This window comes from Prunus mume, linkage group LG7, assembly GCF_029339155.1.
Source record: "Prunus mume cultivar Tortuosa linkage group LG7, ASM2933915v1, whole genome shotgun sequence".
Lineage (NCBI taxonomy): Eukaryota > Viridiplantae > Streptophyta > Magnoliopsida > Rosales > Rosaceae > Prunus > Prunus mume.
This window is the reverse complement of record NC_142704.1, coordinates 6,200,310-6,223,612: the sequence shown is the minus strand read 5'-3', so window position 1 is coordinate 6,223,612 and position 23,303 is coordinate 6,200,310. Positions and strand designations below refer to the sequence as shown.

Sequence of the window (23,303 nt, the reverse complement as noted above, 5' to 3'; positions counted from 1 at the left end):
AGTAACTTTTGGGTTGGGAACTTGTTAAATTTTTGTGTAATCATGACCGAGCAATCCAAGTTCAGTGGGAGCCGTAAGGCATTCCCTAGTCCCCCAAGTTGGCAAGCTAGGAGTTGCGCTAACATTTGGAAGCTGTGTGAGCTTCTAGGACTATTTAGTAGCTGGGTACCGAAGTGTTTGGCAAGGGAGCCGGGTTTGGGCTCTATGAGCTGGGCCCTTTTTTTTATTTTTTTTTTTTGTTTGGTTTTGTTTTGTTTTGTTTTGGGCCTTGGGCCTTTGAAATGTAGTGCTTCAGCAAAGGAGCAGCTCGTGAGCCTCCAGGTGTTAGAGCAGGTCATAACCATGCCTTGATTTCAGGAGGCAAGGGGCTGGGCCCTTTTTGTTTCGGCAGAGTAGCTGGTCTGCTTTTGGGCCTAGGCAAGGCCTTAGGGTCTAGAATTTAGAGAGGCATTCAGCACCATGGGCCTTTGGATTAATTCGAAAGGACCTGGGCTAGGTCACGTGGGGCTGGCATGGTCGTGGCCTTAGATGGGTTCAGAAATTATGTGAGTTGGGTCCTTTGTCGTGGGCTGGGCCTTTGTTACATGAAGCTAGGGTTTGGAAGAGGTGTGCATGCCTCACAGACATCAGACCTTCTGCCATTTGGAAGAGCAAGGAGGTATTCGGCAAGGAGCATTCGGTGAGGAGGCTTTGTAGCTTCGGTAGGGGGTGATCTTGTGAATTTTCTTTCTCAATGAGACCCTTGCCGAATGGCAAGGGTTGCCTAAAAACTTTTTGAGGCATGTCCATTTTCTAGCAGAACTGCCGATCGGCAAGGAGGACTTCGTGCGTCTGTAGGCTTCAGCAAGACCTTTGCCGTTCGGCAAGGGTGCAAGGAAGGGCCTCATTGTGGCTTGGTGTCGGGTCTAGGCTAGGTACTTGAGTAACCACTGTTTTGGCTTACGGCTGGGTCCTGTGCAAACTTGGGAGGGCTGGTTGTGACTTGGAGCTGGGTTCTCCATGCGACGAGGACTGTTCGAGCGTTGGGCGACCTCCGTGTTGCGGTGGTCATTTTTCCAAGTTCAGTCAAGGGTGCTGATCGGCAAGGGGTGGAGCAAGGCCAACTTGGCAGGGGGAGTCTTCATTTGCTTCTGCACGTTGCTTGCTGTTCGAGAAGAGTGAAGCCAAGACAAGGTTTTTGGAGCTGAAGGAGGAGCCGGGTCCTCTTGAAATTTGGTCGTTCGGGTGGAGGGGTGAGGTTTCGTGCTTCCCTGGTTTGCACCGTTTGTTGTTGCGCATATAATTTCAGCACGAACATTGCCTCTAGGCACGGTTGGTCCGAGAGGGTGGTTCGGCAAGATTCTTTGGCTCTTTTGGTGAGTCCAGTATGTTTATTTTATGTGCTGGGCTCGAATTTGGGGCTGAGGAAATTGAGAGGCAAACCTGTGCATTCGACAAGCTTCCACTCTTGCAGAAATTTCGTTTGGGGCGTGATCTTGAGCCAACTGATTTTGAGGAGGTTTTTGAGGTCTGGCTGAAGAGTCTTCAGCAATTTTTTGATTTGGAACAGTGATTTTCGTGGCCCTTCATTCGATTGCCCAGCACCTACCGTTCGGTAGGTTTAGTTTTGGCTATTTCCGTGAGTCCCCCATTTGTTGTTGTACGGGTCTTGCCGTTCGGCAAGGCCTCTGTGAGTGCAGTATGTTTATTTTATGTGCTGAATTTTTGGCAGGGTCTGGGTCCTGAGAGGTTCGGCATGGGAGGGTTTGTCTAGAGCACCGCCTCAAGCAACCTTTTGATCTAGATTTTTGAAGCTAGGTTCGGCAACATCTGGGTGATGGCATTTGTATTTTCTGCATAACCCGAATTCATTGGGAGCTGAGCTCTTAAAGGTTCGGCAACGGATCCGAGGAGAGTTTGGTGCGTGAGCACATCCTTGGCCTCATCCTAGCATCGGCAAGTGGGTGGTAGGAAGGCTGGTCACGTGGTTGTCATGGGCTTCTACGATTGCCTTTGGACGAGAGGTACCGTTCGACAAGAGACCCACTTCAACCTGAATCTTGTGAGTTTTAATTTCGGCAGCCTTGAGCTTTGAATTGGAGTTGGGCCTGGAGCTAGGAGCTGAGCCTGCATCGGTAAGGGAGGCTTGGAGCTGGGAGCTGGGCTTTGATGCTGGACTGTGAGGGTTGATCCGAAAAGAATAGAGGTCCTGGAGCTAAGCCTTCGGCAAGGCTGGGTTTTCGAGGCCTTGGCCATTTAAATTGCTCTAGACTTTCAGCTAGTTGTCATTTGGGCTTCCCATTGGATTGAAATGGTGGTTGGCCTCCTTAGCCCTGCAAAGTGATGCTGTTGGTGACTTGGAATATTTGGCAATTGCCACATTGGAGCATCTTCAAAGTGGCCTGGACAGCTTCTATTTATATACAATATTCATGAACCATATTGTTGAATAGGATTGTGCAATGAATTATTTAAATATCACATGCTCATACACAATATTTATATATAAGAAGAGAAATCTTATCTTGTGGTGAGGATGTGCGTGGGCATCGCTCATATCAGAGAGGTTTACCGAAGGCATCGCATGGGCCTCATGATGACGAGGTGCCGAAGGCAATGCTTGCTTCGAATGATGATTAGGTGCGAAAGGCATCACTCAAGCTGAATGATGACGGGGTGCCGAAGGCATCGCTCGCGCCTAATTGTGGCGGGGTGCCGAAGTCAACACAAAGCTTACATTTGCAGGCATTGTGGTGGGCACGAAGGTGCGAAGGCTACACAAAGCTTGCATATCGCAAGGCAATGTGGCTAGGCATGGGAGTGCCAAAGGCGACACAAAGCTTGCATGTCGCAAGTCAATGTGGCCAAGCACGGGGGTGCAAAGGCAACACAAAGCTTGCATGTCGCAAGGCGATGTGGCTAGGCACGAGGGTGCAGAAGGCAACATAAAGCTTGCGTGTCGCAAGGCGATGTAGCTAGGCACGGGGGTGCAGAAGGCAACACAAAGCATGCATATCGCAAGGCGATGTAGCTAAATGGTAAGCTACAAGATGATGATTGAAAGGGTGCCGAAGGGCACTAGAGGAAGGGAAGAACGACAAAAGCTTCTTGTGTCGTTCCCACAAACATGCCAAACTGTTGATGCTCTTTTTGGGAGGTCAACTTAGAAAGTAGGTGATAGTGAATGATGGGTGAAGGTGAGGACCTTCAGCATATGTGTATGAAGACTTGGGCAAACGATAAATGTAGCAAAACTGCGACGGCAAGGAGGACTTCATGCGTCTTTTCAAGCAAGACCCTTGCCGTTCGACAAGGGTCTCGTTGAGAACCGAAATTCACAAGATCACCCCTACCGAAGCTACAAAGCCTCCTCACCTTCTAAATGCTCCTTGCCAATACCTCCTTGCTATTCCGAACGGCAGAAGGTCTGATGTCTGTGAGGCATGCACACCTCTTCCAAACCCTAGCTTCATGTGCCAAACCCTAGCTTCATGTAACAAAGGCCCAGCCCATGACAAAGGACCCAACTCACATAATTTCGGAACCCACCTAAGGCCATGACCAGGCCATCCCCACGTGACCTAGCCTAGGTCCTTTCAAATTAATCTAAAGGCCCATGGTGTTGAATGCCTCTCTAAATTCTAGACCCTAAGGCCTTGCCTAGGCCCAAAAGCAGACCAGCTACTCTGCCAAAACATAAAGGGCCCACCCTTTGCCTCCCGAAATCAAGGCATGGTCACGACCGCTCTAACACTGAGGCCCACGAGCTGCTCCTTTGTGAAGCACTACATTTCAAAGGCCCAAGGCCCAAAAAAAAAAAAAAAAAAAAGGCCCACTCCATAGAGCCCGGACCGGCTCCCTTGCCTAAACACTTCGGTACCTAGCTACCAAATAGTCCTAGAATCTCACACAGCTACCAAATGTTAGCGCAACTCCTAGCTTGCCAACTTGGGGGACTAGGGAATGCCCTATGGCTCCCACTGAACCTGGATTGCTCAGTCATGATTACACAAAAATCTAACAAGTTCCCAACCCATAAGTTAATTCTCCCAAAAAGAGCATCAACACACCTGACCATGCTAAGAGGGCTTTGGAGGCCTTGTGCTTGCCCGTTGTTACTCCTTTACAGGTGTGTAATTCATTTCTAGAGGAAAGTGTACATATAAATTCTTATGTGGGTAATGATACTGAATTAATGCCGTTAACAACCACGAAGTTGTCAGCCAAGGCCTAGACACATTAAATAGCAAGCCTACCATGATTTAACAGTTCGCATTGATCGATTTGGGTATATCTTTAGGTATGTATGATCAATATCTTGTTGTTATGCCTCTTATTTCATTTTATTTTATTCAGGTGTGAGCCATATGAATGTTTTGCTCTGGCAATGCTGTTTTATTCGAAACTTTCTCATCTTATCATTGTCCTTTTGGAAATGACGAAGTTAAAAGAATCAGTCACTAGGCTTATTGCCACAACAACAAGAAGCTGTCTGATATAAGAAAGATGTGTGAGTCATGCCTACTTTCTATAAAGAGTATAGCCGGCACGTATAGCCGTCCGCAATACGTGTAAAATATTTTATTTAAATAGTATAGCCACGAGAGTTATTTCTCTTGTTTGTATTTCTTACAACCTGAGAAAGTACGGCATACGGAGGTTCTTGTTCGTGGATAGATATCATGGTCATAAGCTTCAGTACCGTGAAGAATATATACAGAAGATCAATGTGAGTTTGGCAATACCCATATTCCTCACTTATTTAATTTCTTTCCTTTACATTTTATGGTTGTGAGCTTTATGTTTCTACCTGACTCGAGTAATTCTACTGCTGAGTTGATGTAAAAATCAATTTTAGTTGAAAACAGAACCTGAAACTTAAATTAGCAAATACTTTTACTTCAACTTACTGTCAGTTTCTCCCTTGGACTCATTCTGTATCAATTATTAAACCTTGTTCAAGATTCTGCATTTAGCACAAATTTTTTATCTTGCTGGATAATATTTTATCATGTTTTCATCTTGGTGGATGTGTTAACTACTTTGGTAGGAAAGTTTATCTATCTGTTCTTGTGGTTGTCTCACACTCATTGATTATTGGGAACAACCTTGTTTTGCAGTGAGATCATGATTTGGTATATCCCAATTTTATAGATTCTAACCACACCACTATACTTTTAAAATATTCTCTTTAGCCGTGGGGCATCCGGGCTATATCAAGTTATGTTCAGCAGTCGCAGCTGAAGTAATGCCCAAGGTATGATGTTGTCCAAATTTCTTTTCTACATCCATTCGAATTTTACTGTTGTCCTTTATAGTAGTTATGGATAGGCTTCTAAAACTACCTGAACATCCTCAACTGCTTCAGACGGGTATGATCAATTTCATTTTATTTTGTTGAGATGTTCTAAACATGCTAGTAAATATCAATTCCAGATATGTTAATCATGCAGAAGTTGTGGCAGATGCAATCCAAAGACTTTGGCCAATATTTAAAGCCATATTTGATCTGTAAGTGTTCCTACATTACTTGCTGAATATTACTTGTGGTGTAACAGATATCCATACTCATATATCTTAATCTCCTTTCCCAAAAAATTTCTCTTTTCACTAGAGTTGTTGCTTCATGTATGGATCCAAAACCAAAAGCATATGATTTTTCTGTACTTAGTCTTTCTAAATATAATTTTTCTTTCCCAAAATTTTTGTTCTAAAATTACATCTATAGAGAGATTGAGAGAGAGAGAGAAAGCTGAAATTGTCATTGATGATTAAGACAACTAGTCTGGAATGTGTAGATTAACAAGTGCCAGCAAACGTTTTGTAAACAAGAGAAAGGAAAAAACAGAACGGAAGAAAACTAGTCTCGAAGGGAAATATTTCTCAAACAATTCGTATATATTTATAGAGTATCGTCGTCCGGCTATACTGTTTAAATATTCATAAAAGGGTATAGCAGCTTTTATACAGTACAGCCGTGCGGCTATACCTTTAAAATATTCTATTTATAGAGTATATACCGTTAAAATATTCGCGGCTATACCGTTAAAATATTCTATTTAATAGGGTATAGCCGTTCGGCTATCTGTAAATATTCGTGTATATATTTAAAGGGTACAACCAGATGGCTGTACATTTAAAATATTCTATTTATAGAGTATCGTCGCACGGCTATACACTTTAACCATTCGTATATATTTTAAGGGTATAGCCGACCGGCTATACGTTTAAAATATTCTATTTACAGAGTATACCTATTTAAAGGGTACATCCCCGCGGCTATATTAGGACTAACAAGGACATAATTAACTCTACCAAGAAAATGTTAAACTCCAGTTTTGACATGAAAGACTTAGGTCTTGCTGATGTAATTCTTGGAATTAGAGTTAAAAGAAATTCAGATGGTTATATATTAACACAGTCCCATTATGTAGAAACTGTTCTTAGAAAGTTTGGTCATTTTGGAAGTAATCATGTTGTAACACCTTTTAATGCAAGTTGAAAATTAAAGAAGAATGAAGGTGAATCTATTTCACAAAAGAAATATTCACAAATCATAGGAAGTCTTATGTACATTATGAATTGTACAAGACCTGATGTAGCCTATTCTATGAGTAGACTTAGTAGGTATACAAGTAATCCAGGACATGATCATTGGGAAGCATTGATTAGAGTTTTGAGATATTTGAATTACACTTTGGAGTATGGATTACACTATACCAAATATCCTCCAGTACTAGAAGGATATAGTGATGCCAATTGGATTTCTAATGATTTAGAAACAAATTCCACTAGTGGATATGTTTTTACACTAGGAGGAGCATCCATATCTTGGAAATCTAGTAAACAAACTTGCATAGCCCGATCAACAATGGAATCGGAATTTGTAGCTTTAGATAAAGCTGGTGAAGAAGCCGAGTGGCTAAGAAATTTTTTGGAGGATATTCCTATTTGGCCTAAGCCTGTGACGGCTGTTTGTATACATTGTGATTGTATGGCTGCTCAAGCAAGAGCCAAAAATAATGTATACAATGGAAAGTCTAGACATATTAGACGAAGGCATAATACAATCAAGCAGTTGCTCTCAAATGGAATAATTTCTATTGACTATATAAAGTCAAGACAAAATCTTGCGGATCCACTTACAAAAGGCTTGTCAAGAGAGCAAATCAAATTAACATCGAGGGGAATGGGATTGAAGCCAATTCAATAAATGAATCGGCCTAACAGAAACCTAACCTAGCTAATTGGAGATCCCATGGTCTAGGTTCAATAGGCAAACTGGTTAGGCATAATTCAAAAGAGCTAACACACTTAGATCTCATTCCTATGATGGAAAGAAGTGCGTTGTCTACAAGAAGTCTATTAGGGTACGAAAGTTTAATGATGTTGATTTCTTGAAATCAAGAGGAATAGAGCAAATGTGGGGTCGCATTTATGAGAATGAGATGACTAAATTCTCTAAAACTCCTATGAATCCAGGATTTGTTCAGGACCAAAATGAACACAAACGTATGAATAAGTTGTATGTTAAGATGTAACATATGTGATACTTGTTGTCTCGGTTTACTACAATAGGTGAACAGTTCAAGATTTTATATTCACTGCGTCACCTAGTAAATCCGATAAGTATTCACTATGGTAGGTTTAAGTCCAAAAGACACCTTTCCTGATGTGTGTCATATCTAAGTTTTCTCTCAAATACGCACATTATAATTTTCCTATACAAATGTGGGGTATTGTTAGAGTTTGTATAGGAAAATACACTTGCATTTAGTCCCACATTGGAAGAGAGTAGTTTTCTTCCATGGTTTATATGCACCAACACATAAGAAATACTAAATATAGTATGGGCCTAGTGGAGGCAAACTTGGGCCTCAAAATGGTTTGAGCTTGGATTATATATATATATAAATATATATATAATTAATTGTCAAAAGATGGGCCTTGGGCCTTGGGGCTATGTTGATTTAATTAATAATTTACTTTTATTAATTGAAAATTCGGTTTTTTCAGATAAAACCAAAATCTGAAATTCGAATTAATTAAACAGTTAACATAACTGTTGGATGAAGAGGTGTCAGACCTCTATATATTGACAATACGATCAAACCAGAAAAACACCTTTTTTGAACTGCATTATCATTCTCACATTTTAACACTTCATGAGAGAATTCATACCACTGTTCGCCAAAAATCAAAGCCAATGTGCTTAGGCTTAGATTTAAGATAGTTTAGAAATACTGTCTAAATGACACTGCAAATCTGCAGGACTCTATCTACAATTCAAGTCAGTATTCTACAATCTATATTACTGTTGTATTGATTCAATTATATTTATATAAAATATATTCGTTGGTTTTTTGTTCTGTTATTTTGGGTTTATACTGATTGTTCTACAACAAACAGAACCATAGTTTAAAATTCAATCATACATGTAAAAGACACTAAGATTTTAAAATTTCCAGAACCTGCAAGGGGTTGATCAGTAGTCATGAGCCACTTCTTTCAATTAGAACTCCAATTGAAAGAGTCCTGACGAGCTGAATTGATCTCTATTAGATCTAGCATCCCATAATGATCCTGATCTAACCAGAATGCCCCGCATGGTAGATTCTAATTCTCGGCAGATGTGTTTATTTTAAGAACATGGGTAGGGTAGGGCCCATATACTTCAGTATAACCAACACCGTGAAAGAAGAAGATTCATAAGGAGATAGCCCCTCCCCCTTGGGCCTTGCCTCAAACAGTATATGGCTAGGGTGGAACTTGGGTAAGTCTAGTTCGTGTGATCGTATCTACAGGAAAAGGCCAAATAGGAAAAAGAAAATAATAAAAACAAAATACTTGATTAGAGAAATTGTTCGATTGCAATTAAAAGAGAGAAGCAGTTGACCAAATAAGTGAGCATAACTTACACCTAGCAGGAGTATTCACGACAAGAGGCAATCCAACTTTAGTAGGGCAGGGCTAGCACTCTTGTCAAACAAGTAGTACTTCAATCCTACAGCTAAATGACTTCCAAACCTATATTAAGTTATAGGAAATACCAATATATATTTCGTACTAACAGGTCTAAAGAAAAATAATCCACTTTCTTGTAATTCTATAATCCATTTTCCCACACAATTGCTACGTTACAAGAACATACACGTTCCCGGGATGGATGGCAACAATATATCTATAAACCTTGCTTTGGTGCATTATAATTTTCATGCATGGACACAAGCACACTTTGAGATAAAACGTACAAAGTGTCGTAATTTCGGTGGGTTGGATTTGTAAGACATCATTATTTTCCGGTTAGAAACATAAGTTTAGTAGCTGTCCTAATTCGAAGTAGGAAATCATTATCATTTTTAATTTGTCTTTAGGTGCATGCCATAAATACTTGTTAATGACATGCTTAGTTATGCAGAGGTTTGCATTATTCTCTTCTGACTTCTGAGAAAGACACCACTGCAACAGACCACATTTAAGTTTCGTATCTCATTAGGTCAGCTCAGGTATTTGAGAAATATAAAACAAAAATAGTTTTGTTTGCCTAAAAGCGACAGTTAGCACGCCAGTACCTACCTCACTGGCACTCGAAAACGTGTCGTCTGCTCTAAACGCAAGCGGTGATCGCCGACTTCCTGGACACGTGTGAGGAAATAAAACCAGTCGTTTTAGTGGGCCCAAGTGCGGCGCTAATTGACGCCTGATTTTGCACTCGACTTAATTAAACTAATATCTTGATTTATTTATTTTTGTAGTGAAGATGGGCTGTTGACACGTGTAAGTATACGTGGATATTAGTTTGTGATTGGAGCAGGCGAGATGGAAAGGATGAGCACGAGTTCTTACACGTCGGATTGAGTCAACCTGCCCCTAAGGCGAAAGGCCGCTTATTATAATTTGGCCTTCATTTTTTAAGTCCGGCCCTATTGGGTTTGTTTGTATAATGCCAAGTGGGTATTGTGGGCTAAACCTTGCACGTCAGATCGAAAATATTATCCATATAATCTTGGATAATCACTAAAAAAAAAAAAAAGCAAGTTCCCAAGTTGGCAGGGGTAGAGATGGAAATATTGTTCTTAGCTAGCAAATGATGGATGCTTCCCACACGCACAATTTACTTTGGACATTTCCGTTAACCAAGTAATAATACAAATTAAGGTAAAAGTCAAGGTAAAAATGTAAAGAAATATATAAGCATAGAAATGGAAAATGAGCCAACATTCAATGCATATCTTTCATGGCATTACTAAACGTGAAAAATGAATCTTCCATTTCATATCTTGAAATAACTAAGTGATTTCTCAAAGTGAACCAAACAAGATCAGAGTGTATAGGAAAACAATATTTTTTCTATATTCATTTTTAAAATGAGCAATTAGGATTGGGTACAGCCTTGTTCGGCCATTCTAGCCCTCAAATCGCCAAATGAAAATCAATAATCATTCTCGATTCAGACTGATTTAATTTTGGAAAAATTGATATTGGCAACTGAAGTAAACCACGCCGGCCATAATCAACTTCACTATGAGGTTTTCCAATTCGGTAAGACCTCGAATTTCATTATCGTAAATTTCTTCTATCTCGTTTGGTGCCTCGTCACGATTTTAATTAAATTATTATCAAAATCTATAGTACCATGTCTACTCTTTTGGTAACATATATTTTCTTTTTTTCAATTTATAATCACAACAAGAGGAAGAGCCAACAAAATGTTTGTATAAATGTGGCTCTTAAATGGCGCGTGAGACTGAGGTGGACAAACATCAGTCACCCTTGGTTGTTTTATATTTGTTCTTTTGCGTTTCATTATCGGAACCACACCGGGCCGAACCCCACAACAACAAAAAATAATATTAAAAAAAATCTCAAATTCTCTATAAAGTCAGGGGAGACCCTCAAACATTTTCATCTTCTCACAAACAGAGACTCGCAAAAAGACTCCTTTCTTTCTACTCATAATATCTCTGTCTTTGCCTCTCTGACTCTCTCTCTCTCTATAGAAATGGAAACTAATCCCACCGTAGCCATCAACATTTCCGATGACCTGTACGGACTACCCGGCGCCAAATCCGACCCACGAGACCTACCCGAACCCGATGTCCACATCGTCACCTGCGACGCCCTGCGGATCCCGGCGCACTCTAGCATTCTGGTACGTACTGTTCCACCAACCAAACACCTCTCCTCATTTCATTTCCCTTTCGTAACTCAAAAACATTAGTTAACTTTCTTTTATTTTTGAAAAGAGATCTGAATTTTCCTTTTTGAATTTTGAAGGCCTCAGTGTCGCCGGTGCTGGAAAACATTATTGATCGGCCACGTAAGCACCGGAGCTCCGAGCGAGTCATTCCGATCACCGGCGTCCCATACGACGCCGTATTGGCCTTCGTTCGCTTCCTCTACTCCTCAAGGTTCGTTGCCGTCACCCGCTTTTCCTAATTAGCACGTTCTTACTCTTATCAATTTTCTGCACCGTCCATTTCATCATGACCGTCCGTTTCCGACATATTTTAATTTAATTATTAATTTCCAAAATTGGAGGAACGTTTAATATGATTATTAGTGAATTGACGACAATACCCCCTGATGCAGGTGCACGGAAGAGCATATGGAGAAGTACGGGATCCATCTACTCGCGCTGTCCCACGTGTACCTGGTCCCACAGCTGAAGCACAGATGCATCAAGGAGCTGGGCCAACGTTTGACCATCGAAAACGTTGTGGATGTGCTCCAACTTGCCAAGATGTGCGACGCAGCGGATCTCTACCTCAAGTGCTTGAAGTTGGTCGCTAATCACTTCAAGGCTGTCGAGAATACTGAAGGCTGGAAATTCCTCCAAGATCATGACCCTTGGCTCGAACTCGACATCTTACAATTCATCGACGAAACCGCGTCGGTAAGTTAATACGATGTTTATTTATTTCATTTCGTAAGACAAATTTTAGAATGTCACGCATGATGTTGATCTGTTGATGTACATCTACTTGGAATTTTTAATTATATTTTGACCCCAATTTGATATTGTAAGGACCAAAAATTAATTTTCCCTTTTTGTGAGCAGAGGAAGAAGAAGACAAGGAAGCTGAGGGAGGAGCAAAGGTTGTATCTGCAGCTGAGTGAGGCCATGGAGTGCTTGGAGCACATATGCAAGGAAGGGTGCACGAGTGTTGGGCCTTACGATATGGAGCCAGGTAACAAGAGGGGCCCATGCAGCAAGTTCTCCACGTGTCAAGGGCTGCAGCTGTTGATCCAGCACTTCGCCACCTGTAAAAGGAGGGTGAATGGAGGGTGCTTGCGTTGCAAGCGCATGTGGCAGCTTCTTAGGCTTCATTCGTCAATGTGTGACGAACCCGACTCTTGCAGAGTTCCTCTTTGCAGGTAAACATATAATTAACGATGGTCAAATTAATGCTAATTATAGTTTAATGAATAACCAAGAAAAAAGGAGGAGTTGTTGGTAGGATGCCAAAAGATTCTATCAGCTAAAATAAGTAATGGGTTTTCTTTGCATATCTTATTTGTATAAATGTTTTGGTATGCCACCTGAAATTAAACCAATTTAGAAAAATCTCAAGAGGGTTTGGCCTTTTCTGGTTTGGAATCTCATAATAGGACTAGGAAGGAATTGACTAGTCTATATGAAGGAAACCAACTTCAACGATAGAGGCATCTTTGGGTTGGTGGTGGTGGAACCTAACTCATGACAACCCGAAGTTATATTGCGGTTAATGTTCTTTTGTCAAACTGTAAATTTCGACCACACGTCTTTTAAATGTTTGCGTTGGTTGTTGTCGGCTTTTGATAAATGCGTACTAGATCTTTTAACCTAAGAGTATACTTAGGCGTAATTAGATGCTGTTCCCTTAATTCTGGTAGAGAAGGTACCAGTGTGACAGCTTGTGCGTATCATGATTTAATAGGGAGGAAGGAGACATAAGGTGGCTAATAAAGCCAAACAAATGAGGATCCCTCAATCCCTTCGCTTATTTTGGTTCATAAAAAACAACTGGCAAATAAAATATCATGGATGGGTGGGGCATCAAGCTCAGCTAATTGTCCTTTTCCTTGTGCAACTAGTCCATTTGTCATTTATCAGTATCCAATTTATTTAGCAGCTAGCATTGATATTTATTAATATGGCGTCGTTTTGGGAATGCGACAGGCAATTCAAGTTGAAAATGCTGCAAGAGAAAAAGAAAGATGATGCAAGATGGAAACTGCTTGTGAGGAAGGTGGTGTCAGCCAAAACAATATCTTCCTTGTCCCTGCCCAAGAGGAAGAGAGAGGAGGAATTAGGAGAAACCAGATGCAGCCATGGGATTAGAACCTTCAGATTGTGATTAATTAGTCGTCGTTAATTAGGTCTGCGGCAAATTAGTGGTATGCTTTTTTTATTGTTACCACAATGTCCATTTTCCCCCAGATGTCAAAAATTTGTGTATTGTATATTGAAGTGAGAGTTGTGCTTCTTCCTTGAGGGAGGATAGAAGGTTAACCCTAGTTGAAATTTGGGTTAACATAGTTTGCTTTGTTACCAAATCGGGGGGGTATTATCATGTCCTGTTTGGTTTCATATTTATATTTAAACATATGATTTCTCATGTGATTTGGTGATTTAGAATATCAATACATTTTCATTTGATTTAGTTTAATCTCGTACTTATAATTCAAGTGATTAAAAACGTTATCCGTAAACCGATTTGTGAAAAGAAAATTGATATCGTGTTCTGCGTTATCCGAATACTTAAATTGTTACGTTAGTGTGTTGCTTAAAAAATACGAAAACTTATACTACATCAAACATTTTTCCACACTTTATTCTTTAAAAAATATGTAACTTGCAAATGTTTTCTTTGCCCATCCTTAAAAACGTGCATAACATTAACAATACTGATGTTGAAGCCTCAACCACTGCTAAGCCGCCCGGTGTATGTTGAAGCTCTCCCTCATCAAACTTGAGCCTCCTTCGAGTACACATCATGAAAGTTTGAAAATATTATAAAAACTGATACTCAACAAGAAAATATTAATATTTTGATCCTTTTAATGCACATGTACTTCTAGATTAGTTCAAGGTTCTACTCATTATCAGAATAATTAATTTGAGTAAATTAATTATACAAAACGTCCTAAACGAAGTGGTAAAGGGTCCAAAGTTGGATTTCTCTATGTCAACATGATATATATCCGAAATCCTAATAAACCCTCATTAATTTTTTTAATCATTTAAATGCTAACAGTTGTTTTCACGTATAACACCGCACAAGCCTGATGAAACCCTTGTACAAATATAATAATTTGCCACATAACGTGTCGTATTCAAACGTATACACCTCGTTACATGTAAGTTTCTGTCAATCATAAGATGTTATGAGGTCTCAGAAAATCTTATCGGTAAAGTAGTAAAAGTCATGGCATAACCAAAAATAACCTTAGAAATACTATTTGCGTGCTTACAAAGATCTTTATGCCTCTCTTGTTTTCCATTTGACTATAAGCTACTATCTTGTGAAATTTTTAGTCTTGGTAGCTCAGTAAGGGAAGAATCATTCCCAAGTAATATTGACTGGTCAATTTGGTAGCGGTGAGAGGTCAATACGAGGGCACAATTGGTGGAAGTTAGTGCAAGCCGACAGCGTTTTGGTCCCTTTCTTCATTGCAAAATGCAAACTAGGACTCTAATGCTGAACAGACTGAAAAGAATAAAGATGTAATTATAGATTCGATCTTTCTTTGGTCTCATTGTTGATGCTGCCTTTCTAAAGATATTTTTAGTCCAGACACAGACACCAACAGCAGCCCTCACTTACTGACTTCATGATTACCATGAAAAATGCTAGGGTAATTATGTTTATATTCCGCCTCGTGGACCACCTCTCGAATAGAAATGAGATCAACCGTTTGATGAGCTCCCTAGCATTACTCTTATTACCAAACACATAATGATATTATGTTCCTTCCTATTGCCTTGTCTGACATTAATGTTTTGTGTACCACTTTCTAGTTAGCATCTGAGTCAATTGGAAAATCATGGTAAGGGGGGATGCTAGAAGAAAGGGCAAACAAAACTTAGTGGACAAAAAAGCTGAGATAAGCACTTATGCAACAAAAGCATACAGGGAATCTTCTCAAGGCCACCTCTGGTTGGAAAACTTGATGATGTATACTTCCATTTGCAAGCACCATTCTCAAAAGCCTTCTCATGTCATGACTTTTGTGATCAAAGATGCCATGAGAGGGGATCTGCAAAACATCATCATGACTAACCAGACCATGATACAAAGCCAACAACATCATATCAGCATATATGCCTTGTCAAATCTCATTCATCTAAACACTTTTTTTGGGTCAACATCTCATCACCACATTCGTATAAGCCCGATTGCGTCCTAGACAAAAATTCAGCCCAATTTCTTTTTTCTTTTTTTTTTTTACTTTGCCAAAGCCCAATCTCATTTATTCATAACAAGTTGTGGTCTCAACTCTCAAGTTCTCAACTAGGAAAAAGAAAAAAAGATTTAATTTCGGACTGCAAAAACGTGGACGGCAGGATTCGAACCTGCGCGGGCAAAGCCCACATGATTTCTAGTCATGCCCGATAACCACTCCGGCACGTCCACCACACGTTGGATTACTTGTACATTTAGGACTTTATATTCAATAAGCACGCGTAGTAATACGAAGTCTAGTAGTACAAGTTCAACGACATGTCGTTCGGGATCGCTGGGAATGTACGTGGCAAGGATTGGCGGCCAGATTCAACGTTTAAGACTAATTCGCATTGCTCTGCATCAATCATATTTCACAAAACTCAGTCAGGAACCAACAATGGCCGCTACTTCAGAAAAGACGGGACCCACCAACCCGGCTCTGGAACCGGACTCCGATGCTCCGGACAATCCTTGTCACGAGTTCGCTCAATTCGGATCCGGGTGCTTCTGGGGAGCGGAGCTGAGGTTCCAGCGAGTGGTCGGAGTGGTCAAGACCGAGGTCGGCTACTCCCAGGGCCACGTGGAGGATCCGAATTACAAATTGGTTTGCACCGGAAAAACCAACCACGCGGAGGTGGTTCGGGTCCAGTTTGACCCGGAAGTCTGCCCTTACACTGATCTGCTCTCTGTCTTTTGGGGTCGTCATGATCCAACGACGCTCAATCGCCAGGTAATCTTGTTTGGTTTTCTGGACCGTTGATTTTGTAACCCAGCCCAGCCCAGTCCAGCCTTTTTCGATTCGCGCCTTTCACTTTTGGACTTATGGAGTTGTAATTTTGTGCTGAGCGTTTTCTTTTGAATTTTGATGCACTATCAAATAAAATAATAAAAAAGAATTTGATTCTACAAATTTCTTTTCTTTTTTATTTTTGGTTTTGTCAGACTGTCGCAGTAATTGCTGAATTTCAGCTAATTCTGTATTTCTGGCACCAAAAAGTTATATGATGGGACAGTGACATGTGGAAAGAATATCAATCAAGATTGTTTCAATAGATTTTGTACAACTCATGCCCTGTAGTTTTTTTTTTGGTTATGTAATTTGGGAATTTTGTACTTTGCTAATTGATTTTCTCAATAGATTTTTGTTTGTTTGAATGTCTGAATGTTTTTTTTTAATTGACGAAGTGCAACTAAAATGAGGATTCTCTACGGATTTTATTTCCGAACGTGTTAAATTTTAGTTTAAAAGAACTGAAGAAGGAAAATTACATAACCAAATACACTAGTGATCATTATTTCGTCCTAAATGTGCTAAATTATCGGTTATCATATTTGCTTCTCGATAAACATGATATAGAGTGTAATGTATGCGTATGGTTCAAATTGATAACCAATGAAAGAGCCTTGAAATGAGATGATTTTCTGATTGATTTGAATAATAAATTTATGTGTTTATGTATCAGGGTGGTGATGTTGGTACACAATATCGATCTGGAATATACTACTACAATGAAAACCAGGCTCGTCTGGCCCAGGAATCAAAGGAGGCAAAGCAAGTGGAGTTGAAGGATAAGAAGGTGGTGACTGAGATTCTGCCAGCAAAGAGATTTTACAGGGCAGAGGAGTATCATCAGCAATATCTGGAAAAGGGAGGAGGTCAAGGCAACAAACAGTCTGCTGAAAAGGGTTGCACTGATCCTATTAGGTGCTACGGTTGACAAGTTTATGCATGCATGACGCCATATGATTCAAACTTAAAACATATGATGCGTCAATGCCGTACTTATCGTAAATAAATGAGGTTTCATAGTGAGACCGGATATGTACAAATGAAACGTTGCCGCATCAGTTGGGGTCCAAAACATTATAATTTGTTTTGGTGTACTCGTACTGTTTATGACAATCAAGCATCATGCTTTTATATATTGAAAATACTCTGATTTTGAACCTTTTTTCTTTCTTGCTTCGATGATACATCTGTTATGCTTTGTAGGAATAGGCATAGAGTTGGGGAAATTAATTCGACGATGTTATTTCAGCTTAGCAGACCAAATACAGATATTAGATGATATGAATAATTCAAATCTATGAGAAACATTATTTGGCCATGAGGCCATGTGTCATGCAACAATTTTTTATTTATAACCGAAGCAACATCAGCAAAGCTTAGAGTCAATGGAGGATGTTGTTTAGAGTTCATCCTTAGGATAGGAGGTAGGTGATCCTTTAGGGTTGGTGGAAGAGTTCTTGACGGGATATGAAGCCTCCACTGCTATTCCACAGAGCCCCTCTTTCGCAGAGACGCCACGCTCCATCCGTATGTAACCCTTCTCTCCCCACTCAGGGCCCCAGGAGTTCTTCACTATCCAATACTTGGTTCCATCTAGTGTTGCTCCATAGCCAACAACTGCAACTCCATGATCAAGCTCTGTGCCACATTTTCCAGTAAATACCCCCTGCAAATCATCGTCGAGCAGATTAAGATCTGGCGGTATGAACCATCTGATTTTTCTTTTTCCTTCTGTTTTACTAGCTTAGCGAAAGTGAATACAAGTTAGAAAGTTTACCTCAGAGTAGAATTGAAAATCAGAACCTCCCGCATCTATGGCAACAGAAATAGGTTGGTTTGCAGCTGCTTTGAGCAATGCATCCTCGTTATTTGCAGGCACACTCTCATGACGATCAATTGACACTACTGGAGCATTTTCCTGCAAAAGCATGTTGGGTATACAGTGAAGGAGCATCCAAAATGGACAAAGATATATCGAATCGATCCCTGAAAAGTAAGTGCACAAAATGTATACCTTTGCAACATTACATGTTGAATCTTCTGCTCGATAAGGGTAATTAGTCTCTGTTGTTAGGCCACCTTTTCGTCTGATGAACTCAAATGCCAATTCCATTAGCCCTCCATTGCATCCTTGATTTTGTTCAGTGTCACAGTCAACCAACTCTTGCTCAGACAATGAAACCAGCTTATTGGTCTTAATTTGATTAATGCCCTCAACAGCTACAACTGTTGAAAATGCCCAGCAACTACCTGCAAAATATCGTCGAAAGGAACTTCGGTTAATGGCCGCCCTAGTTTCATACATTTCCAGTTCTGTGCTGCTATAGGCAAACAAAAAGAAACAAACTAGAAAAAAGAAGGAAATTTTCCTTACCACACTGGCCTTGATCCTTAACAGGAGTGACGGCACCTTTCTTTCTCCAATCAACAGAGGGTGGGACACTGTCAACATTTTCATACCTAAAGCCCCCATCACCGCGCTGCTCCCCCTGGAGCATCCTATGATGCTTAACCTTTGAACCGGCGTAAACGCTCCTGAACTCATGGTTGGTCATGTCAGCAAACTTGTTCAGCTTCAGCTTGTAAGGCTTATCTCCTTTGTTAGTGTTGTGGACATGCTTGACATTCTCCTTGAATACGTTGAACCGCTTGTGCTTCTCATCAATGCTCCTGGAAACCGTGTGATGGCTCCTCCACCTCTCATATAAATCCCACAGGCTGTCCTCAGAGGCCAAGTCCTTCTCGTGGAAGTCGAAACTCTGAGCAACCCCAACAACCAAAGCAAGTGACAGAGCAAGAGCAACCCAAATAAACTTAGTCATTTCTATTGGCTTATGAAGATTGAACACGATATGAGAATGAGAATACAGAGACCTCAGTGCTGCTTTATATAGAGGATCAAAGAATTCAGGACAAAATTAGAGTGATGATGGTGATGAGGAAAAGATAGAGTAAGGTACAGGTTCCTTGTGGAAATCAAACTACTTCAAATAATGGAGGAAAATTAAGAGCCAAAATGCATGGGCTGTGATGATTGTTTTGTGGAGTTCAAAAAGATGTGTGGGAAATGGGTTATGGTTTTGTTCTGCAAGAAATGCCTTAGATTTAGTTTTGTTCTGCAAGAAATGCCTTAGATTTAGTTTTGTTCATTTGAGGCTTTGGAACTTTTGAAAAAGGAAGCAAGAATTTGGGTATTTTTAGCAGTTACAAAATGGAAAGCTTGTGTGGGCATTTAGACTTGATCTCTCTGTTGATTACATACCCAACACGTTATAATACCATCACCATGTATGCAAAGGGAGCATGGGTTACGTAGATTGAGTCCTTTTGCCACGACTTTGCGAAGTGGAAAATAAAGTGGTGGTGATAACTGCTTGCTTTGTAATCTTTTAACTCAAGGCATAGGCAACAATTGGATAGTTTTAAGCTTGTCGCGTAGTCAATTAATTGCCTTTTCCCTTGGTGGTTAAGCTTAATTTGTTTAGATTAAGATAATCCACTCGCTAAGTGGGGTATAGCTCAATCGGTTGAGCTCTTTCGCCTTCACCCACTGGCGACCCAATACACGCCTACTGTGGGCAGCTGTCCACACTTAGGTGGTTTCTTCACCCCTCTAGCCAAACACTTTGCCAATAAAAATTAGACACTTGGCTAATATTTTGCATGCAAAATCCCCACTCAGCACCCTAAATAAATAAGTTTTAGCCCAAAACCCCTTCTATATTGAAAATATCAAGGCCCAAGACTTAATAAACATATGGTTCAATATATAAAGCCTTAGATTTTGGCTCAAAATCATGTATTAAAAATTTATTGAAATAGGATGAGTCATGATTTCCCCACTCCAATTTTATCCACTTACACTCATTTTTTAGTTATAAAATGGAGTGTAAGTGGATAAAATTGGAATTGGGAAATCACCACTCTAGATTATTTGTTATAATATATATCGTATTGCTATGAAAACCTAGACTTTGTAGGAGTCAGCTATAAAATTATTTTTTATGTCCCCAGATGGAAAAAAGTCTGAGTCCGCCACTATCCACCCATGTGGGTTGAGATTCGAAACTCCATGCACCTAATGAATATTTGTGTAAACCTCCTCCCCCAATCGCTTGTACTAAAAATAAAGAGATAATATACTCTTTATTTGAGTAATCTTGCAATTTAATGTCCCGATTCAAAAGTCAAATGTATCACTCAATGGGTCATGATGACATAACGAGTGTTGTATTTTCATGTGTTCGAACTGAATACAAAGTCGTAACTAGAATTTCCCTTATGGTTAAGATGATTCCATAATTTCAGCCAATAAAATTCTAAAAACATGATCCCAAATTATAGAAACCTAGAGAAAGATGTGATGCAAGAAATTCCTTTAGGCCGAAGCAATCAAAGAAAGAGATGACTCAACCTTGTACATACAAGTCCAAACCATTTGACTAGGTCGGCAGTTGAAGTAAAACATCGCTTGTACTTCACAAAGCCGCTGGCGTAGTGTATTTGGGAACTAGTCACTTGTACATGTAGAGAAAGTGAGACGGCCTTTTTTTAATCAAAACGGCAAAAAGCGAGGGAGGCTTTATCGATTTGTATCTCTTTGTGGACAAGAACTTCTTTAAAAACAACCTTCAATAATGTTATACACTACAAAATGTCTCAAATTTTAAACATCAAATGATGCGACAACACATATCATAAGGTGGCACGCAACATTTTCATCACCAAATGATTTGACATGTAACAATATTTTAGGTGTTAAGAGATAAAAAAGAAGTAGAATGGACGTGTATTAACAAATGAAACAACAAAAATGAAAGAGAACTGCTACGTTTGTTGGGTAGGATGATTTATGATCAATAAGAATGGTGATTGAAAAAAATGTCAATTAAGTGTGGGAGAAGAAAAAATCTTTGTGATGAACAATAATCCAAAAGCTGTTAGCAGGAGAATCCAAAATCTGTTGGGTAGGTTTCATCAATAAATTTTTGAGTGCCTGTGTGCAAGAACACCTTATCTGCACAACCAATGGCTCAATCTTATTCAACTTTAGTACAATAGTTTGTTGATGGCTCTGCTTGTATGTCCTCATCTTTCAAATCATTAGATGGATTCAAAGTGTGAGGCTGTATGTGAAAAGGCAGCACAAAATTCAAAATGATACGCCATGAAGCCTAACTGGCTAGCTCATCTGTGTATCCCGTGACGGTGTAAAGTGCAAACCAGTGCAGCTTATCAAGAAAACCATGCGGTGCTTTTGATAACCAACTTTCACAAACCAATCTAAAGAGAGAAGGTACAAGTGTTTACATTAAAGAGGAGGCCACAGGAATTAAGGTCATAAATATGAAAGAAAGAACAAAAACCTCTAATGACTGCAATAGAAATCTAGCGCATCTTGTAGTGAAAGATACCCTTTCACAGGAAAAGCAACAACCTCACAATGAGGATGGCTTGAGGACTTCATGCTGTTAAAAAGTTTACGGTGGAAACTGGGGGGAAAGTGATCGTAGTTTCAGCTCTAAAGAAATGGAACTAGCAAGTCAAACAAGTCAGGAGATGAGATACAACTAAAATCACTGATGACATTAATGATTTGGCAAGTTACAGAATATCTAACATCAAGAATTCATGCCTGAAGATAAAGGAAAATATATTCCAACAACTTGTTTCTAATTGTGCCTGAACATACGGTAATTAACATTTCAAAGCGTCACTATAACATTGAAAAATATGATATCATTTTCGAAATCTTACACAAAGTCATTCATACGACAAAACTTAGCTATCCCATGAATGCCAAGTTAAATTATTCCAGAACCATGAGACTGTTCAAGAGAGCTATGCTCAAACAAAATCAGAAGTAGAGGAAACAAAGGGAAACCAGGGTACAAGAAAATCAATCGAGTAGATCATGCTTGAGTCTCCCTTTGTTTGGCTTGCTGCAGCAGCTCTTCTCTAACCCTCTTAATTTCCAATTCCCTTTCCAGTCTTTCTTGCTGACACAGTAGCAGACCCAAATCAGTATTGCAGTATGGAAGATTTTGAAAGGAAATCAATACCAAAACACCAAAACACAATGATCCATATGTGAAGATTAGAGAAGATCAACTAAAAAGGTTCATTGAAAAGGTAAGCACAATATAATAGCTTCCTGCTATCATTTGAATATTAATCTAATTACAAATGGTTTTATTTCTCCAAAATGCAAATGCTTGTTTCTCTGTTACACAATTTTGTGCTTTCTACCCAAAGTATGGCATGCAATATGTACGTGGTTTAAAAGAAACAAGCGAAACACAAGTAACCCAACTAGTAATGATAATAAGCAACACACGAGGAAACACACAATCCACCATGGAAGAAGAGCTCCATATCAGAAATCCATGAATAAGAATTGGCTCTAACTCATAAAGGTTTAATCTACACAGGAGTGTCACTATATTGCATAAATATAGCATAATAACAATGATTAAGGAGAAATTCCAAGTTCAACTATGTTCCTCAATCCCCATTAACCAAGCATTACCCTCTTGATTGACAAGAAAACAATTAATGAATAAATCAAGCTCAAAGGTAGGAAACAGCAAATACATTTTAAGCAAACCTAACCCCCCACCCCAAAAAAAATTCATGTCATTTCACTCATCAAAATAACATTTTTCACGAAGAATTGAGCAATTTAATTATGACCCATCTCAATGTTTGAGCTTCTGGAGCTAAAATTGAATTGAAATCCTAAATAAAAATTCAAAATTACCCACATTCTCAGCCCAATTCGAAAGAGAAATTGCGATGATGAGAAAGAAGAGTTTTTTACCTTTTCGTCCTGATGGAGAGCGATCCAGACGTGGACTTTATCCATGGATTGCCAGAACACAAAAGCTCCCAAAGTCATAGCAAAGTAGGTTGCTACCTTCACCATCGTCAACCTTCTCTTTCACTTCTTCCAATCTCCGTTTTAGGTTTCAGGCGAGAGAGTAGGACCACTGGCAGGACTTTCCGTTACTGAAAACGGGTCGAATCCAAACCCCAGAATGCTTTATAGTAACTAGGTAGAGAAGCTCCACTCCCTGTTGGGCCTGATTGACGAATGATTCCAT

At 39.7% G+C, this 23,303-nt stretch overlaps 4 protein-coding genes, 1 long non-coding RNA gene and 1 other non-coding gene across 6 annotated transcripts; 3 read left to right on the top strand and 3 right to left on the bottom strand.

Moving 5' to 3' along the window:
* Positions 1-635: 635 nt before the first annotated feature.
* LOC103337977 (uncharacterized) lies at positions 636-2,468 on the top strand. Its single transcript, XR_016128453.1, has 2 exons — positions 636-1,594; positions 1,712-2,468. It is a non-coding gene; the product is annotated as an uncharacterized LOC103337977 (long non-coding RNA).
* Positions 2,469-10,888: 8,420 nt separating this feature from the next.
* On the top strand, positions 10,889-13,625 carry LOC103337978 (BTB/POZ and TAZ domain-containing protein 1-like). The gene is made up of 5 exons (XM_008241148.3): positions 10,889-11,131; positions 11,257-11,390; positions 11,572-11,875; positions 12,041-12,357; positions 13,142-13,625. The coding sequence occupies exons 1-5, from the start codon at positions 10,982-10,984 to the stop codon at positions 13,317-13,319; spliced, it is 1,083 nt and encodes a 360-aa protein (XP_008239370.2). The 5' UTR covers positions 10,889-10,981; the 3' UTR covers positions 13,320-13,625.
* A 1,892-nt stretch (positions 13,626-15,517) lies between these two features.
* Positions 15,518-15,599, bottom strand: TRNAS-AGA (transfer RNA serine (anticodon AGA)). The gene has a single exon. It is a non-coding gene; the product is annotated as a tRNA-Ser (tRNA).
* Positions 15,600-15,771: 172 nt separating this feature from the next.
* On the top strand, positions 15,772-17,357 carry LOC103337979 (peptide methionine sulfoxide reductase-like). The gene is made up of 2 exons (XM_008241150.3): positions 15,772-16,140; positions 16,874-17,357. The coding sequence occupies exons 1-2, from the start codon at positions 15,808-15,810 to the stop codon at positions 17,126-17,128; spliced, it is 588 nt and encodes a 195-aa protein (XP_008239372.2). The 5' UTR covers positions 15,772-15,807; the 3' UTR covers positions 17,129-17,357.
* A 60-nt stretch (positions 17,358-17,417) lies between these two features.
* On the bottom strand, positions 17,418-19,468 carry LOC103337980 (vignain-like). The gene is made up of 4 exons (XM_008241151.2): positions 18,575-19,468; positions 18,215-18,450; positions 17,978-18,118; positions 17,418-17,866 (listed from the first exon to the last, which is right to left on the bottom strand). Exons 1-4 carry the CDS (start codon positions 19,020-19,022, stop codon positions 17,600-17,602), a joined length of 1,092 nt encoding a protein of 363 aa, XP_008239373.2. The 5' UTR covers positions 19,023-19,468; the 3' UTR covers positions 17,418-17,599.
* A 2,368-nt stretch (positions 19,469-21,836) lies between these two features.
* On the bottom strand, positions 21,837-23,279 carry LOC103337981 (uncharacterized). Its single transcript, XM_016795683.2, has 2 exons — positions 23,021-23,279; positions 21,837-22,199 (listed from the first exon to the last, which is right to left on the bottom strand). Exons 1-2 carry the CDS (start codon positions 23,123-23,125, stop codon positions 22,113-22,115), a joined length of 192 nt encoding a protein of 63 aa, XP_016651169.1. The 5' UTR covers positions 23,126-23,279; the 3' UTR covers positions 21,837-22,112.
* Positions 23,280-23,303: the final 24 nt, after the last annotated feature.

Coding starts and splice junctions, on each gene's coding strand:
- LOC103337978 (XM_008241148.3), top strand. CDS start 10,982: ATGGAAACTAATCCCACCGTAGCCATCAACATTTCCGATGACCTGTAC. Junction 11,132..11,256: donor CGGCGCACTCTAGCATTCTG/GTACGTACTGTT, acceptor TGAATTTTGAAG/GCCTCAGTGTCGCCGGTGCT. Junction 11,391..11,571: donor CGCTTCCTCTACTCCTCAAG/GTTCGTTGCCGT, acceptor CCCCTGATGCAG/GTGCACGGAAGAGCATATGG.
- LOC103337981 (XM_016795683.2), bottom strand. CDS start 23,125: ATGGTGAAGGTAGCAACCTACTTTGCTATGACTTTGGGAGCTTTTGTG. Junction 22,200..23,020: donor CTCTCCATCAGGACGAAAAG/GTAAAAAACTCT, acceptor CTACTGTGTCAG/CAAGAAAGACTGGAAAGGGA.
- LOC103337980 (XM_008241151.2), bottom strand. CDS start 19,022: ATGACTAAGTTTATTTGGGTTGCTCTTGCTCTGTCACTTGCTTTGGTT. Junction 18,451..18,574: donor TAAGGATCAAGGCCAGTGTG/GTAAGGAAAATT, acceptor GATATTTTGCAG/GTAGTTGCTGGGCATTTTCA. Junction 17,867..17,977: donor ATTTTCAATTCTACTCTGAG/GTAAACTTTCTA, acceptor GATGATTTGCAG/GGGGTATTTACTGGAAAATG.
- LOC103337979 (XM_008241150.3), top strand. CDS start 15,808: ATGGCCGCTACTTCAGAAAAGACGGGACCCACCAACCCGGCTCTGGAA. Junction 16,141..16,873: donor CAACGACGCTCAATCGCCAG/GTAATCTTGTTT, acceptor TTTATGTATCAG/GGTGGTGATGTTGGTACACA.